We start from the raw sequence: 12,759 nt of genomic DNA on the forward strand, positions 1-12,759 counted from the left end.
CTCTCACACACACACACACACACACGCTCATTACCACCGCCCCCCGCCCTTCTCCCTCCCTCAGCGCGCGCCTCCACCTTTATCCTGGACCAGTTCCAACGCAGACAATGGCCACCATCAGTCCGTCGTCTGCTTTTGGATCATTGGAAGGAAGACAACATCAAGAACGAGTGCTCAGCTCGTGTGTCCACATTGAAGGCTCCTTTTTCAACCCTTCTAACCGGGTGTTGTGTCGAGTTGTTGTTGCCACACACACACACACACACACACACACACACACACACACACCACCAACAACAACCTACACCACCTCTCGATGGAGAACATATTTAGCCTATCCAGCCATCATGGCTGTGTGTTCCCCCCATGACTGAAATGTACAAATTCTGGCCCAGAATAATAAAAGGCTGTGTACAGTATGAAGTCAGTTTTATGGTTTGACAAATGTGTCATCTTATTTTCCTACCGATGGCAAAATAAATCTTCTTTAGTGCTGATATTCGGCCATGAAGACGCGTTTACTCGGCTGAAAAGAACCAAACCAAACCAAAAAAAAACGGAAAAGAAAACATAAGAATATCAATCTTATTTCTTCTTTGAAACATTGCCATCAAGATATGTTGCTTAAAATGATAGGAATGAAAGGGAAAACTGGAGTAAACCCGTCGGCGGAACAGATGTCCACACAACACCGACCGTTTGGACGGCTGGCTCTGGATTCACACCTGCGAGGGTGACGGGGGCACTGGGGGGCACCGGTGGATATTACTTGCCAATATATTTACCCCGATATCGCTTTCTGAAGAAAGCAAAGAGAAGCTCTGCGAAACAAACGAGTTGCAGTGAATGTTCTGTTTGTTTCAGCTCCCACTGTTGGACAACATGGCTGCTTTTCGTCTTTAGATGTTGATAAGATGTTAAGTCCTTCTATTAGAGCGCGAGCCTTTATTGTATGAAGCTATTTCTGACTGATTTTCTTCTTCTTTGTCAGAATTTTATTATTAGAGTATGTTTAAAAAAATATATTTATTAAAACACCGGATATACTTAACATAAACTATAGGGATTCGAAACACTCTTCTTGTGTGTATTTCCCCAGGAGCAGTTTTCTGTACTCGTCCTCCTAAATCCATCCCCTTTGTTCTCCCACAGTGAACTCCAGCTACTCGGGCGGAGAGCCGAAGCGCTCGCGGACGGCCTACACGCGCCAACAGGTTCTGGAGCTCGAGAAAGAGTTCCATTACAACCGGTACCTGACGCGCAGGCGCAGGGTGGAGATCGCGCACACTCTTTGCTTGTCGGAGCGGCAGATCAAGATTTGGTTCCAGAACCGGAGGATGAAGTGGAAGAAGGACCACAAGCTGCCTAACACCAAGGTCCGCTCGGGCACAAACGGCACCACGTGTTCCCAGACTGTGGCCGGCTCCCAGAACCGCTCCTCGGGACCCCTATAGCGCGACTCTGTGGCTCTTTGGCAGAGTGTTGTCCACTTGTTTTTTTTTTTTTTTTTTGGTTTTGTTTTTTTTTGGCCTTCCTGTTCCCAAACTGAACACTGAAGGGGTAACCATGTGTATAACCACCGGAAACTGCACTTTGGACCTGGATAATGCCTGTGCTCTGTAGATGGGGAGAGGTGTCCCTGATGACAGCATGATTTGTGCCGTTAGGACGCTGGAGGGTGGAAGGAGGAGAGTTCTGTTAAAAAAATCTGACGTGAACACAAGTAGGCAAAGGAGACAGAACTGAGTAAATACTGCTGCTCATTGCTTCCAAACACAGCCATTCTTCTTTCTTTCTTTCTTTCTTTCTTTCTTTCTTTCTTTCTTTCTTTCTTTCTTTCTTTCTTTCTTTCTTTCTTTCTTTCTTTCTTTCTTTCATCTGAGCAGAAAATAGAAGCTTGAAACGATGGCCCTCATATGCGTGGTGTTTAAATTTAGCTTTCATTCGCCCTTGGCCTTTTATTCTTCCTCTTTTTCTTTCTTTGCTTTCTTTTGTTTTGTTGAGAAGATAACCTCTCATTTTCTTGTTTAATCAAACCTAACTCGAACTCATTTTTATTTATGTTTACAGTGTGGGCTACAAAACACGGCTCTGCCCATTACTCCACCTACTCCCCCCCCCCACACACACACACACACCACACCCCCTGTTCACTCATGTGTAATAAATGGAACTCTCGTTTCCTGAAGATCCAACCCCCCTCCCAAACACACACACACACAGAGGACTAAAAACAAAGAAAAAGCATCCTTGCGCTCTGAATATAATCGCCGGAAGAATCCAAGAGAGCAGTTCGCTTCAAGACAAAATCTTTAAAAATGTTCTCACAATTATTTCTGACCTCAGTAGTGACTGTACAAAGGTACTCTGTGGGGTTTTTTTTATTGCTCAGAGTGACAAGCAGCGCTCGTGTTCAGTTTTATCTGTCATGAATGAAGCTGACAAGAAGTTATTCTCAGACATTCCCCCTCTGGTCACCAAACGGTGCGCAAAGCTTGCCAAACAGAGGCCACTAATACCCGCACCAAATAAACACAGCACTAAATAATGTATTACCTCTATTACCTCAGTTGTAAATATCTTATATGCTTTATGTCTTAGTTTTTCTCTTTCGTGTTTAATGAAGTGACGGCTTCTTGAGTTATTATTACTTCATTCAATACAAAAAGCGCTTTTCATTTCTTGTATGTAATAAAGTAATTTAATTATAAGCAGCTATTTTAGCCAGAGTAAAAGGAAAAAAAAGACTTTCTCATTTCATGGACAGTATTGAATTATTTTTTTTTCCTGTCATTTCTTGCCCTTTAAATTAGCGCACATTTCTTTTCTTTTTTTTAAAGAAAATTTTCTTTTCTGATCTTCCACTCTGTGCCTCTGGCTTTATTCTCTGACTGTTTGATGCTTTTTTATTCACATTCCGATTTCCAGTCTCAGTCTGAAATTGATATTAATAATTATTATGATGAACATGTGAACGCTTCTCTTTTCTCTGCCTCCTCGCTGTCTATACCTTTCTGTTATTTGTAAATATAAATAAATGACTAAAATCGATCATTTTCTTTCTTATTCTAGTTTTTATTTAAAAGATAATTGCTGCACATGTTGATAATATTAGGCTACGTATTATCATGTAAAGAAGCTGTGCGCATGTCCTCACCATCATGGTCACGTTGGTTATGTTTCTGATAATTTTGCAAATTATTGACTCTGTTCAATTCATACTATGTGAGCTTTGTGTAAACAAACAGCCTCTTGCCTTTTCCACATACAACACAACAGTTTCTGTGTAACATCCCAGCTGTTTTTTTTTTCTTTCTTTTTTTTGACCTGCAAATACGCAGCGAGCTGTCTGCAGGAATCACGAGGCCGTGATGATTAATCTGTCCCGGCCATGAGTGATCTCGGTACATTACGTCCTGTAATCTCGTTTTAAATCACAAGCCCGTCCCTCCGTTTCACTCCCGTTCTCCCGTTAATTTAACGGCTGCTCAGATCCGCCCGAACCGGCCTGACACGAAGTCTAAACCCCCACCCCTCCTCCTCCTCTCCTCTCCTTCTCTACACTGAGTCTGTTATTTTTTATTTTTTTAAGAGAAGGAACAAAAAGTTAAATCTATTTTTTTTCCTCCACCCTCTTTAGATCTTGTATTTTTAAATGAGCGAAAATTTGGGAAAGCATTTTTATCGCTTTTTTTGGACAGGTACTATGTGCGCATGTTTTTTTTTTTTTTTTTTTTTTTTTTTTTTTTTTTTTACACATTACAAAAAAGGGAGCGGGCCGACGCAATAGCTCAAACCCTGACAACCAAATAGATAATCAACAAGACGAATGGCTTCTTTTGTGAGGCACGGCTACCGTATTAATTTTCATTTTCTTTTCTTAGAGCAGGTATCGAAAAATATAGAGCGCGATGGAGGGGACGGAGGGGGGGAGCAGGAGAAAATAGCAATCCTCTCGATGAACTTTAAACAAAAAAAAAGAAAAGTGTGCCCCCCAAATTGGTCCGCTCGTATTCCTCGGCCCGAAGAAGATTCCCCATTACTTGTTGGCTGATTTCTCTTCGGGCCCCGCGCCACACTGACTCCCTCTGCCCATTTATCTGCTTTGTACCGCATTACAAAGAGATTTCACACTGTTTTATATTTATATGTACAAACAAACACACACATATGTAGACACACTAACATTTATATATATATATATATATATATATATATATATATATATATATATATAATTTAGTGGCCTTTTGTAACCTCCTATATCAGACGGACCTTCTGCTGCTTCTCTTAAAGCAGATTTTATTTGTAAAGATGACCCCCCACCACCACCTTTTGCTAACATGTCCACCGCTTTTCTTTCCTGAGCAGGACAGAGGGACAGACGGGACAGCACCTCAAGAAAAATGCGAGAATTATTCAAGAAAAAAATCATTAATCATTTGTTCTTCTTTAAACGCCTCTTCTTCTTTTTTCTTCTTCTTCTATTGTCATTCGGCAGCCACACACAGGACTCCTTCTGCCAGGGAAGAGGAGAGGGCAAAGAGCAGACAGACAAGGGAAAAGAAAAAGAAGATGTCTTGGAAGACTCTTGGAAGGCCCCCACCCCACCACCACCACCACCTCCCATTCCCACCTTATTCAAAAAAAAAAGGAGAAATCACGCACTTTTACACGCGCAAATACACACCCATGCACATTAACATGCTTTATCACATACACACCTCCCCTTCCAAACCATCAGCGAGCTATTTTTACACCCCTACGTATCTAACAATAAGAAGAAGAAAACAAGTTTTTTGTTCCTCAGTAGAGAGAAGAAAGCTCCTTCAATGTTCCCGCAGTCCAGGCAGTCAGAGAGCCCGCACAACGCACAGGAACATGGTCCCGAGGAGGCTGAAAGCTGTGATCAAGGTAAGAGGCCTGAGGTTTCATGTTGCCATTTCTGTTTCTGGTGAGTGTGTTGGTTCAGAGAGGAGTTTTATGGTTTTATTGCCCCGTGCGCGTTTGGTGAGGTCAAAGAAAGGAGGCCTTTGTGGCCTTTGATTTGAGCGCGATGTTTTACTTGGAAAATACGTGTGTTGGGAAAGTGTGTCTGTGTTTGCACGCACTGCCCACAGATGTTCTGTTTTCTCCTGGGTTTGTAAAAATGTTTCTGGTCGCCTTCGATTCGTTTGTTCCCACCTCTGCTTTTGCTACTGTTACTGCTCCACACGTTTGTTGTTGTGCGTAAAGTGTGGTTCTTTTTACGCAGTGGGTTGTTGAAGAGGACTTAATCTGAGGTGCTTCGTTTTTGTTATTATTTTATTCACCCAAATGTGCGTTTTTGGTGCTATTTAACTACGTGATCAGTGCTCAAATTCTTCAGCAAATTTCGACTGTTTGACAGAATGGATCAAGACTGAATCCTCGTTTGTGCTGTTGTGTTGATGGGTGTTGCTTCAGTCCTTCAGTGTGTGTGCGCGTGTTTGTGTGTTGTCCGCCAGGTGCAAACAAGCCACGGAGACTGCGGAGGGAACATGAATAATAACGCTTTCGGCTGGATGTGCTCTAGGGGAGGAGAAAGTCAAAACAGAAAAAAATAAAGCAAGGAAGCAAGCGGTGCTTAATGGAAATTCTCTTGGTTGCGCTTCAAAAACAATTTGCCTCAAAAAAAAGGCTCTGCAAAGCCTTAATGAATTGCGAACGATCGCCGGATGCAGTGCGCGACTCGGGCCTCCTGTCTGCTGATCTGAGCAACAGAGGAACCGAGAAAGCCTGACCCTCTTCAGAAATCAATCTGGCCGTGAATTAAAACTGGAGGCGCCACGGTTACAGGGTGCAAGGGGGGCTCATAGGAACAGGCAGACCATCGGGCTTTGGTAAGAAAGTAGAAATAAATGGCAGAAATACAAGTGGTAGGGTACTGAGAAGGGGCAAGAAAAGACAGAGAAAAGAAGGTGAAGGAATAAAAATCAATGTTCATGCAGCGACTGCAGAGAGGGTTCAACCAGGGGACACGTTTTTCTGACCGATGAGGTCCACTAGCTCTGAAGGCAGAGACTGACCCCTGCCACCGACCCCCCCTCCCGAACACACATTCACACACACACACACAGCACTTACCCCCTTCCCTCCCACAACTCCTGGTCCCCCTTGACCTCGCAAGGCTGATAGACCCTCAGCTCCCTCGGACATTCCCAGACCTGCAGAACCCTCAGGCCACTTTGTCATAACAGGCCGAGTTCAGGGCACTCTAACCCGGGCAGGGAGTCATATCTTTTCTCCCACACACAAACAAGCAGACAGGCAGACAGACATACAAGCCATCCACCTTGACAATGCTAAGTTGCAACCTATTGGCTTACTTTCATTTCACAAAACCATAGTAGTAATGTTAAATAATGAACATTTGCAAAATGTCTTCATTCTCAAAATGACACGCTGAGGGCAGTAAGGTTTCAGGGAGGTCGGCCCTAGGTCTCAGTCAGGTCTCAGTCAGGTCTCAGTTAGGTCTCAGCAAAATTTGAGGGCTGCAAGATTTCAAGTAGGTCTCAATCATGCCTTAGTTAGTTCGCAGTCGAGCATCAGAGTCACACCTCAACTTATGGAAGTTTGTCCTCTTTTTGGTAAAATTAGAATAAACTATATATATTATAATGTCCTTAGACACTGCATTCTGATTTGGGAACATTGGCTTTCTGAACCACATTTTATTCTGTTAAACTTAAGCCTCTATGTCCTTATCTAGGGAGACTAGCTTTTAAGTTGTGTTTTTATTCTTAAATGAACTAATTGTTCAAAAACTATACTTGTTTTTTTATGTTTATGATGTCCTACTAATCCTATATAGAGGACACTAAAAGCCCACACCAAACAATAGCTTGGGACTCAGGAGAATAAGATTGTTTCACCAAGAGGGGTCAGCAAATTTAAATGGGTGGCCATTGCCACCCCTGGACCCCTCTTGGTGCCACCTATGCTCACTCAGGTGTCAGTCAGGTCACTCAGATGATTGGAACAAAAAGAATGTGTGGCATTGTGCTCGACTTGAAAGTAAATACATGCTGCTGCTTCTGACAGGCTTTCTGAAAGGCTCTTTAGCTTCTAGACGACTTAAAGCCTTGTTAGTATTGTGAGAGTTTAACACAATATCATGTTATCAACAGTTTCAAAACATGACACAGATCTGACAAAAGAGAGGGCAATAATTTATATCCAGGCAAACACAGCTATGATCATTTTTCTCTAAAAGCTATTTTGTCCCATTCAGCCTCCATTATTTATTGGTATATCAGGCTGCTGTTCATTTTCCAGAATGGTAATCTGACCTCCATCTTGGAGGAGTGTTTGTTGCTGCACACCAACTAATCAGAGGAAGAAAAACATGAATGTGGATAACTGTATGCAGCATGTTTCTCATGCTATAGCTTGTGCTAAATAACGTTTGTCAAGAATTTTACACCATCAATAATATTTGCATGATTTGCATCTTCCAAAGTTTGTTGGCATCTTCAACTTTTTTTGTTTGTTTGTTTGCTTTTGTTTTATTTGTTTTGTGTTTTTTGCCTTTTTGGTAGAGAATTTGTGTCTAGACTCAAAGAGAATCTCACTTGTTAAAAAGATAATCAAAAGTGATCATTTACAGGGTTCTTGGGATCTTAGTGAACAAATGAAACCAAACTTGTTACTTATTGCTGGAGGTTTATTAGACCATCTTTCTTTGTTATCTAGAAGTTCAGATGCCTTTCATTGAATTTGCTAGAACTCTATCTATCAGCCGTTTTGCTTAGCACTTTATGGTTTTAATAATCTTTTTTTTATCAAAGTTCACTCAGACCAATATAGGGATGAAATGCTTCAACACCCTCATTCTGAAAGGCTTTAAGAGAAGTTTGGTTAGAGGTCACAACACTCTGATATTACCAGGATTATTGGAAATCTTTAGAGCTGCTGTCACTATGCAACAATGCCAATGTATAAGCACTAAAGTGCCCTCAGTACTATGCTTTTACCTATGTTTGTCTTTATTTTATTGTACAGCTTTTAAATAAAACATGAAAACATGCTATGACTTTTGGTAGTGGTATGTCACAAAGTGTAGACTGAATTTGAAAAAAAGGAGATCAATTGGATTTTGGCGAAACATGAGAGAAAACCGAGCTATTTGGAACTCTATAGCTCAGACAAATTTCAATGTAGAAACATCATTCAAAGTTCAAACAAGACATATAAAGTTGGACTTTACATGTCTGAACTGGCATTTTGATATTTTACACAGTTGTCATGCAATCACAGTTTGAAATTTGTGATTTTTACTGATTTTTTTCCCACCGACTGTTCAACTGACAGTTGATGACGTCACTGTACCTCTTAATCTGCCTTAGATTTTAAGACTTTAGCAAACAAATTCTTGTTACAATAACTTCTTTTGTTAAATATACAAACTATAGGCTACAGCAAAATGTAGGCATTTTATTCTCCCTTCACCCAGTGTCTCTCTTACTGCTAATCCTCCCGGAATGCAGAGAGTTCACAGCCAACGCTCAACACAGACTCAGTTATAATTTAGCTCAAATATTGTCTTTAAAACTGGTAGTGAACTGTCTTTTAACTTGTCATATCCCCTACATAAATCACCACGGACATGAAAATTCACTTGTTTGACTGTCAGAGTCTTCTGCTGCTTATGGTTTAAAGAGGTTTATGATCCAACTTGCGATTTTCACACAGAGACTGTGTTTGCTTGAGACTTACTTTTCAGTTTGGTTCTGTCTGCGTCTCATTAACTTGGCAGTCAGGGAGGGACAGACACAGATGGGTGGTTACAATAGTGACCACAATGAGCCACTGGCAGCAACTTTAACATTTCTTTTGATGTTGATTCTCTTTACACTTTGTGTACAGTTTATACAACAAAGTATAGGCATTTCTTGTTAGAATCGTAGGACGTAGCTGTATTTGTCTTCAGTTTGTTATTGTTCTGCTTTAAAACTGAGTTTTTCTTTCTTGAAATGGGCAGTTGTTTTGTCTTGCATTTTGCACGTTTATCTTTGATTTGAAGCTTAATGATGTGTTCTGACACTTCTCTCCACCCAAAAGTAGTTTATTGTGTAATTTCTGTGGATCATCTGTAATATGTGACATGAAAGCAGCCGGTCAGGCTCGCGCTCTCTGTCTGACCTGGTTTCTGCTGCACTGTGTGTGTGCATGTGTGGGCAAGCACTGTGCAAGGATAGCCTATAGGTTCCAGATGCTGCGTGTGTGTTGTTGTACACGATTTAAGCGACGCACGCGCCACACTGGCTCAGAGAGTTTCATGTTGGTTTGCTAATTACCAGACAAATCGCTCCTCGATTTTTTTTTTCTTTCCTTTGGCTCGTTGCATCAGTGTTGCCAGAGAAATTTATTATTCTGAAGAGCGCGAGGAGGTCACGGTGAAGGCGTGCGAGCTGCAGGAGGAGGTCTTTGCTGATATATGGCTGCAAAAGCGGACGGCGGGTGTGTGCCCGTTGGTTAGTGTGTGTGCGCGCGCGCGAGCGTGTGATAGTGAAAGAGAGGCCCTGCGAGCCATTTAAAAGTAGACATGTATTAAGTATTAAAAAGCCAGAGCCAAATAATGGCTGCCAAGTTGCCACACGCGCATTAACACACAGTTTGTTCATCTCCGTTAGTGTGTGATGCTGCTGCGCCTTGTTTGTCCGCGGGATTAGTTGTTTTTGAATAGTGAGCTAATTAATAACTGGCTTGAAAATGACCACATCAGTGACCCCACCGAGCGGGAAGAAAAATGTAAATCTCATTATTAATGCTCCATGTTTGTTTATACTGGCAGCTGACTTTGCAGTGCGTTTGAGTCTGTAGAAAATACAGGAACAGACTAAATGTTGCTGGAGCTGCATAACCAAAGAACTGTAGAATTCTAAGAAGAACTTGTGATAGAAGAAAACAGGGCGTAACGAACAATTACTACTGTATAAGTGGTAGATAAGGGGTGGGATTGCTTCTTCCTACTTCTGTCTGAACTCTTTACTTAATGTTCTTTTTATTTTTTTTATTATTACTTTTATTATATGTCATGTTTATTGCATTATTTAAATAGGTTCAAATTCAATTCAATTTCAAAATATATATATCAATTATTAGTTGATCAATTAATCAGCCTTCCCCATGCTTGTCCATCATAGTTCATGTGTGTACATATATATATATATATATATATATATATATATATATATATATATATATATATATATTAGATTTTTTTAACTGACGTGATCAGACAGGCTGTTGTGCAGCATTAAACTGTAGTTGAAACACAGGTCTACACTGTGACGATGCTGACATTGTAGGTTCCAGTGGCGCTCATATCCGTTACATGTGAGTGATAAATGTGGGCTGTAAGATAAATGTTGAGCTTGTACATGAGACCTGATGTTACAGGATCAACGATTCTCTCTTTGTGTTTTGTTTCTGCTTTCCAAATGATAATATTAACATACAACGACAAGCTTCTGCTCAGGTAGTTAATACAACACATCAGTTATGGTTTGCTATCGCCCGCCGAAAGAAGGCAAAGGCGGACTAATTTATTTTTGTCCGTTTTTGTGATTGTTTGTTAGCAAAATGTTGCCTGAACTATTGGGTGGATTATATTGAAATGTTCAGAAAATAATCACCACTACAAGGAATTAGCTTTTGGAGTCAAGATGGCTTCCACAGTCAACTGACCTTAAATAACTTTAACGCAGTCATTTTTACAGATAGAGAGATACCATTTGAGGTGGTAGTAGCCAAATGTCACCTCAACATATACTCTGAGCACAAATGACGTAAGATCTTTGTTTAACCAGCCTGAAGCCTTCAAAAGAGAGAAAGAAGAGAGGTAGAGAAGCCCTTGTAACTTTGGGTCAATTTGACCTGAAGGCCAGGGGAGGGTAACAATTTTGGAGAAAAAAAGACATTTAGAGTCAACTTTGACTCATGAACCACTGGGCAGATTTAAAAAAAAAACTTGAAAAAAAGCTAATTGGATGTACCTCTACAAGTGATAAACATTTAATGTTCATCAATTCAAAATGGCCGCTAGAAATGTGATGTAGTAGTAGTTGAGAGTCATGCACAATGCAGACTGATTCCTTTGTTCAACTCCATCATTTCTCATTGTAAAATGATTTTAGTCAAAACTCTGGCTTGAAAGGTGATGGGTGATATGCATTCCTTTAAGAAATGCTAAGCTTTTGTTCACGGGTAGTTTTTAGAAGGCACATAAAGTAAACAAAAACAACAACAACAAAAAAACCAACAAAAACAAAAAAAAAAAAAACAGTTGCTGTTTTTTTAAATAATATTTAATTTCCAGAAAAATAAATAAATATATGACACTTTTTCAGAACAGCTAAAAAGAAACTTTTTTAAACAGTTTTAAATCACCTTTTATATTTGTATAATGTTTTTGTAGCACGTTTAAAAGTGTGTATTTCATCAGAACTTTAACCTGCTTTGGCACTTACAGCCACTTAAAAAAGGAAAAAAGGAAAACTCCTGGGTCAATTATCTGAATTGGACTCATGTTCCCAAGCGCTTGCTCGGATCCAGTGGGTTCAAAACTAAAAGACACGATGCACCTAGACTCAAACCCCATCACACGTTGAACATTTCAGATCATGTTGTTTGATGTGTTTTTTTTTTTTCTTTCCAGATTGGTCATTGTATGCGTGTGGTTTATATATATATATATATATATATATATATATATATATATATATATATATATATATATATATAAACGAAACTTTACATTATCTCTAACCAGAATGTAACGAGTAATTTGCGATTTTGTTCAATCATTATATTAAAAAACAAATATTGAAAGTATCACTATGTTAAAAGACCACAGCATGTTTCAGAAATGTGAGGGACCGTCTTAAATGACTGTTGTTAGTCAGAGAAAGTAAATAACAGGACAGAAACTGACGTATGAAGCCCTATCCCGCATGTAAAGCAGCGGCTTTTCTTTCAAGTTTTATCAGTCTGCCAACGTTCAGGTTGACAGACATTCAGATTCGGCGCATGAGTGGCAAAATCACAACTGCTCGTCCAAAAGCATCGCCCCACTAAGGTCCGAGGATTCTGGATGCAGTCTATTTTCTAATTAAACACTAATCAGTCCCTTTCTGGTTATAGTTTGGTGACAGTAATGCTGTAACGTAGAACAACAGGCAAAGGGACAGAGTTTTGTGGCAAAACACACCGCGCACAAGAAAACCCTATTTGCAATCCGTTTTTAGGCATAATTCTGTCTCAAAACAAATTTACATGCGGCCAGAGAATGACGATGTCTGGTCTCGAGCAATCTGTCTCTGCTTCTTTGTTTCTGACGTGTGTCTGTCTATGCCCGGTCCTCCAGGCATTTTTTGTAGACTAATAATAATAATAATAATAATAATAATAATAATAATAATAATAATAATAATAATAATAGATTTTTGGTTGTCTGTGAGATCACTTAATCACCTATTAGACAGTTTAATTTTGCGGCCATTCTTTGTTTTAACAAAGAGACATTTTCAGTTTCTCTCTTTTTATTCAAAGTAGTTAATCATTAACGAGACGGAAGAAAGAAAGAACAACTCTACCTGTCTTCATTCATCACGGACTAACGGATCCCACAAACCACACAGTCACCACAGACCACAAATAGCTCAGTCACTCATTTCATATATATATATATATATATGTGTGTGTGTGTGTGCGTTGCGTATATATATATATATATAT

The 12,759-nt window shown here is 39.9% G+C and overlaps 2 protein-coding genes across 6 annotated transcripts in view; both read left to right on the forward strand.

Annotated features, from left to right (window-relative positions):
* Positions 1-3,980, forward strand: part of hoxb4a (homeobox B4a) — a 5,534-nt gene extending 1,554 nt beyond the window's left edge. Inside the window, exon 2 of the mRNA XM_017434431.2 lies at positions 1,153-3,980. Within this exon, the coding sequence (XP_017289920.1) occupies positions 1,153-1,454 (302 nt within the window). The 3' untranslated portion in view covers positions 1,455-3,980. The remainder of the gene's footprint in view (positions 1-1,152) is intronic.
* Positions 1-12,759, forward strand: part of hoxb3a (homeobox B3a) — a 54,890-nt gene that overhangs the window by 7,625 nt on the left and 34,506 nt on the right. The window contains exons 1-2 of one of the 5 annotated variants that reach the window (XM_037978501.1): positions 1,587-1,723; positions 4,502-4,914. In XM_037978501.1, the coding sequence (XP_037834429.1) occupies positions 1,624-1,723; positions 4,502-4,914 (513 nt within the window). In that variant the 5' untranslated portion in view covers positions 1,587-1,623. Of the gene's footprint in view, positions 1-1,586; positions 1,747-4,249; positions 4,915-12,759 lie in introns of those variants that run through there. The other 4 variants (XM_037978502.1, XM_037978503.1, XM_037978500.1 and 1 more) reach the window with 4 other exon arrangements.

The sequence above is a fragment of the Kryptolebias marmoratus genome, linkage group LG12 (assembly GCF_001649575.2).
Source record: "Kryptolebias marmoratus isolate JLee-2015 linkage group LG12, ASM164957v2, whole genome shotgun sequence".
NCBI lineage: Eukaryota > Metazoa > Chordata > Actinopteri > Cyprinodontiformes > Rivulidae > Kryptolebias > Kryptolebias marmoratus.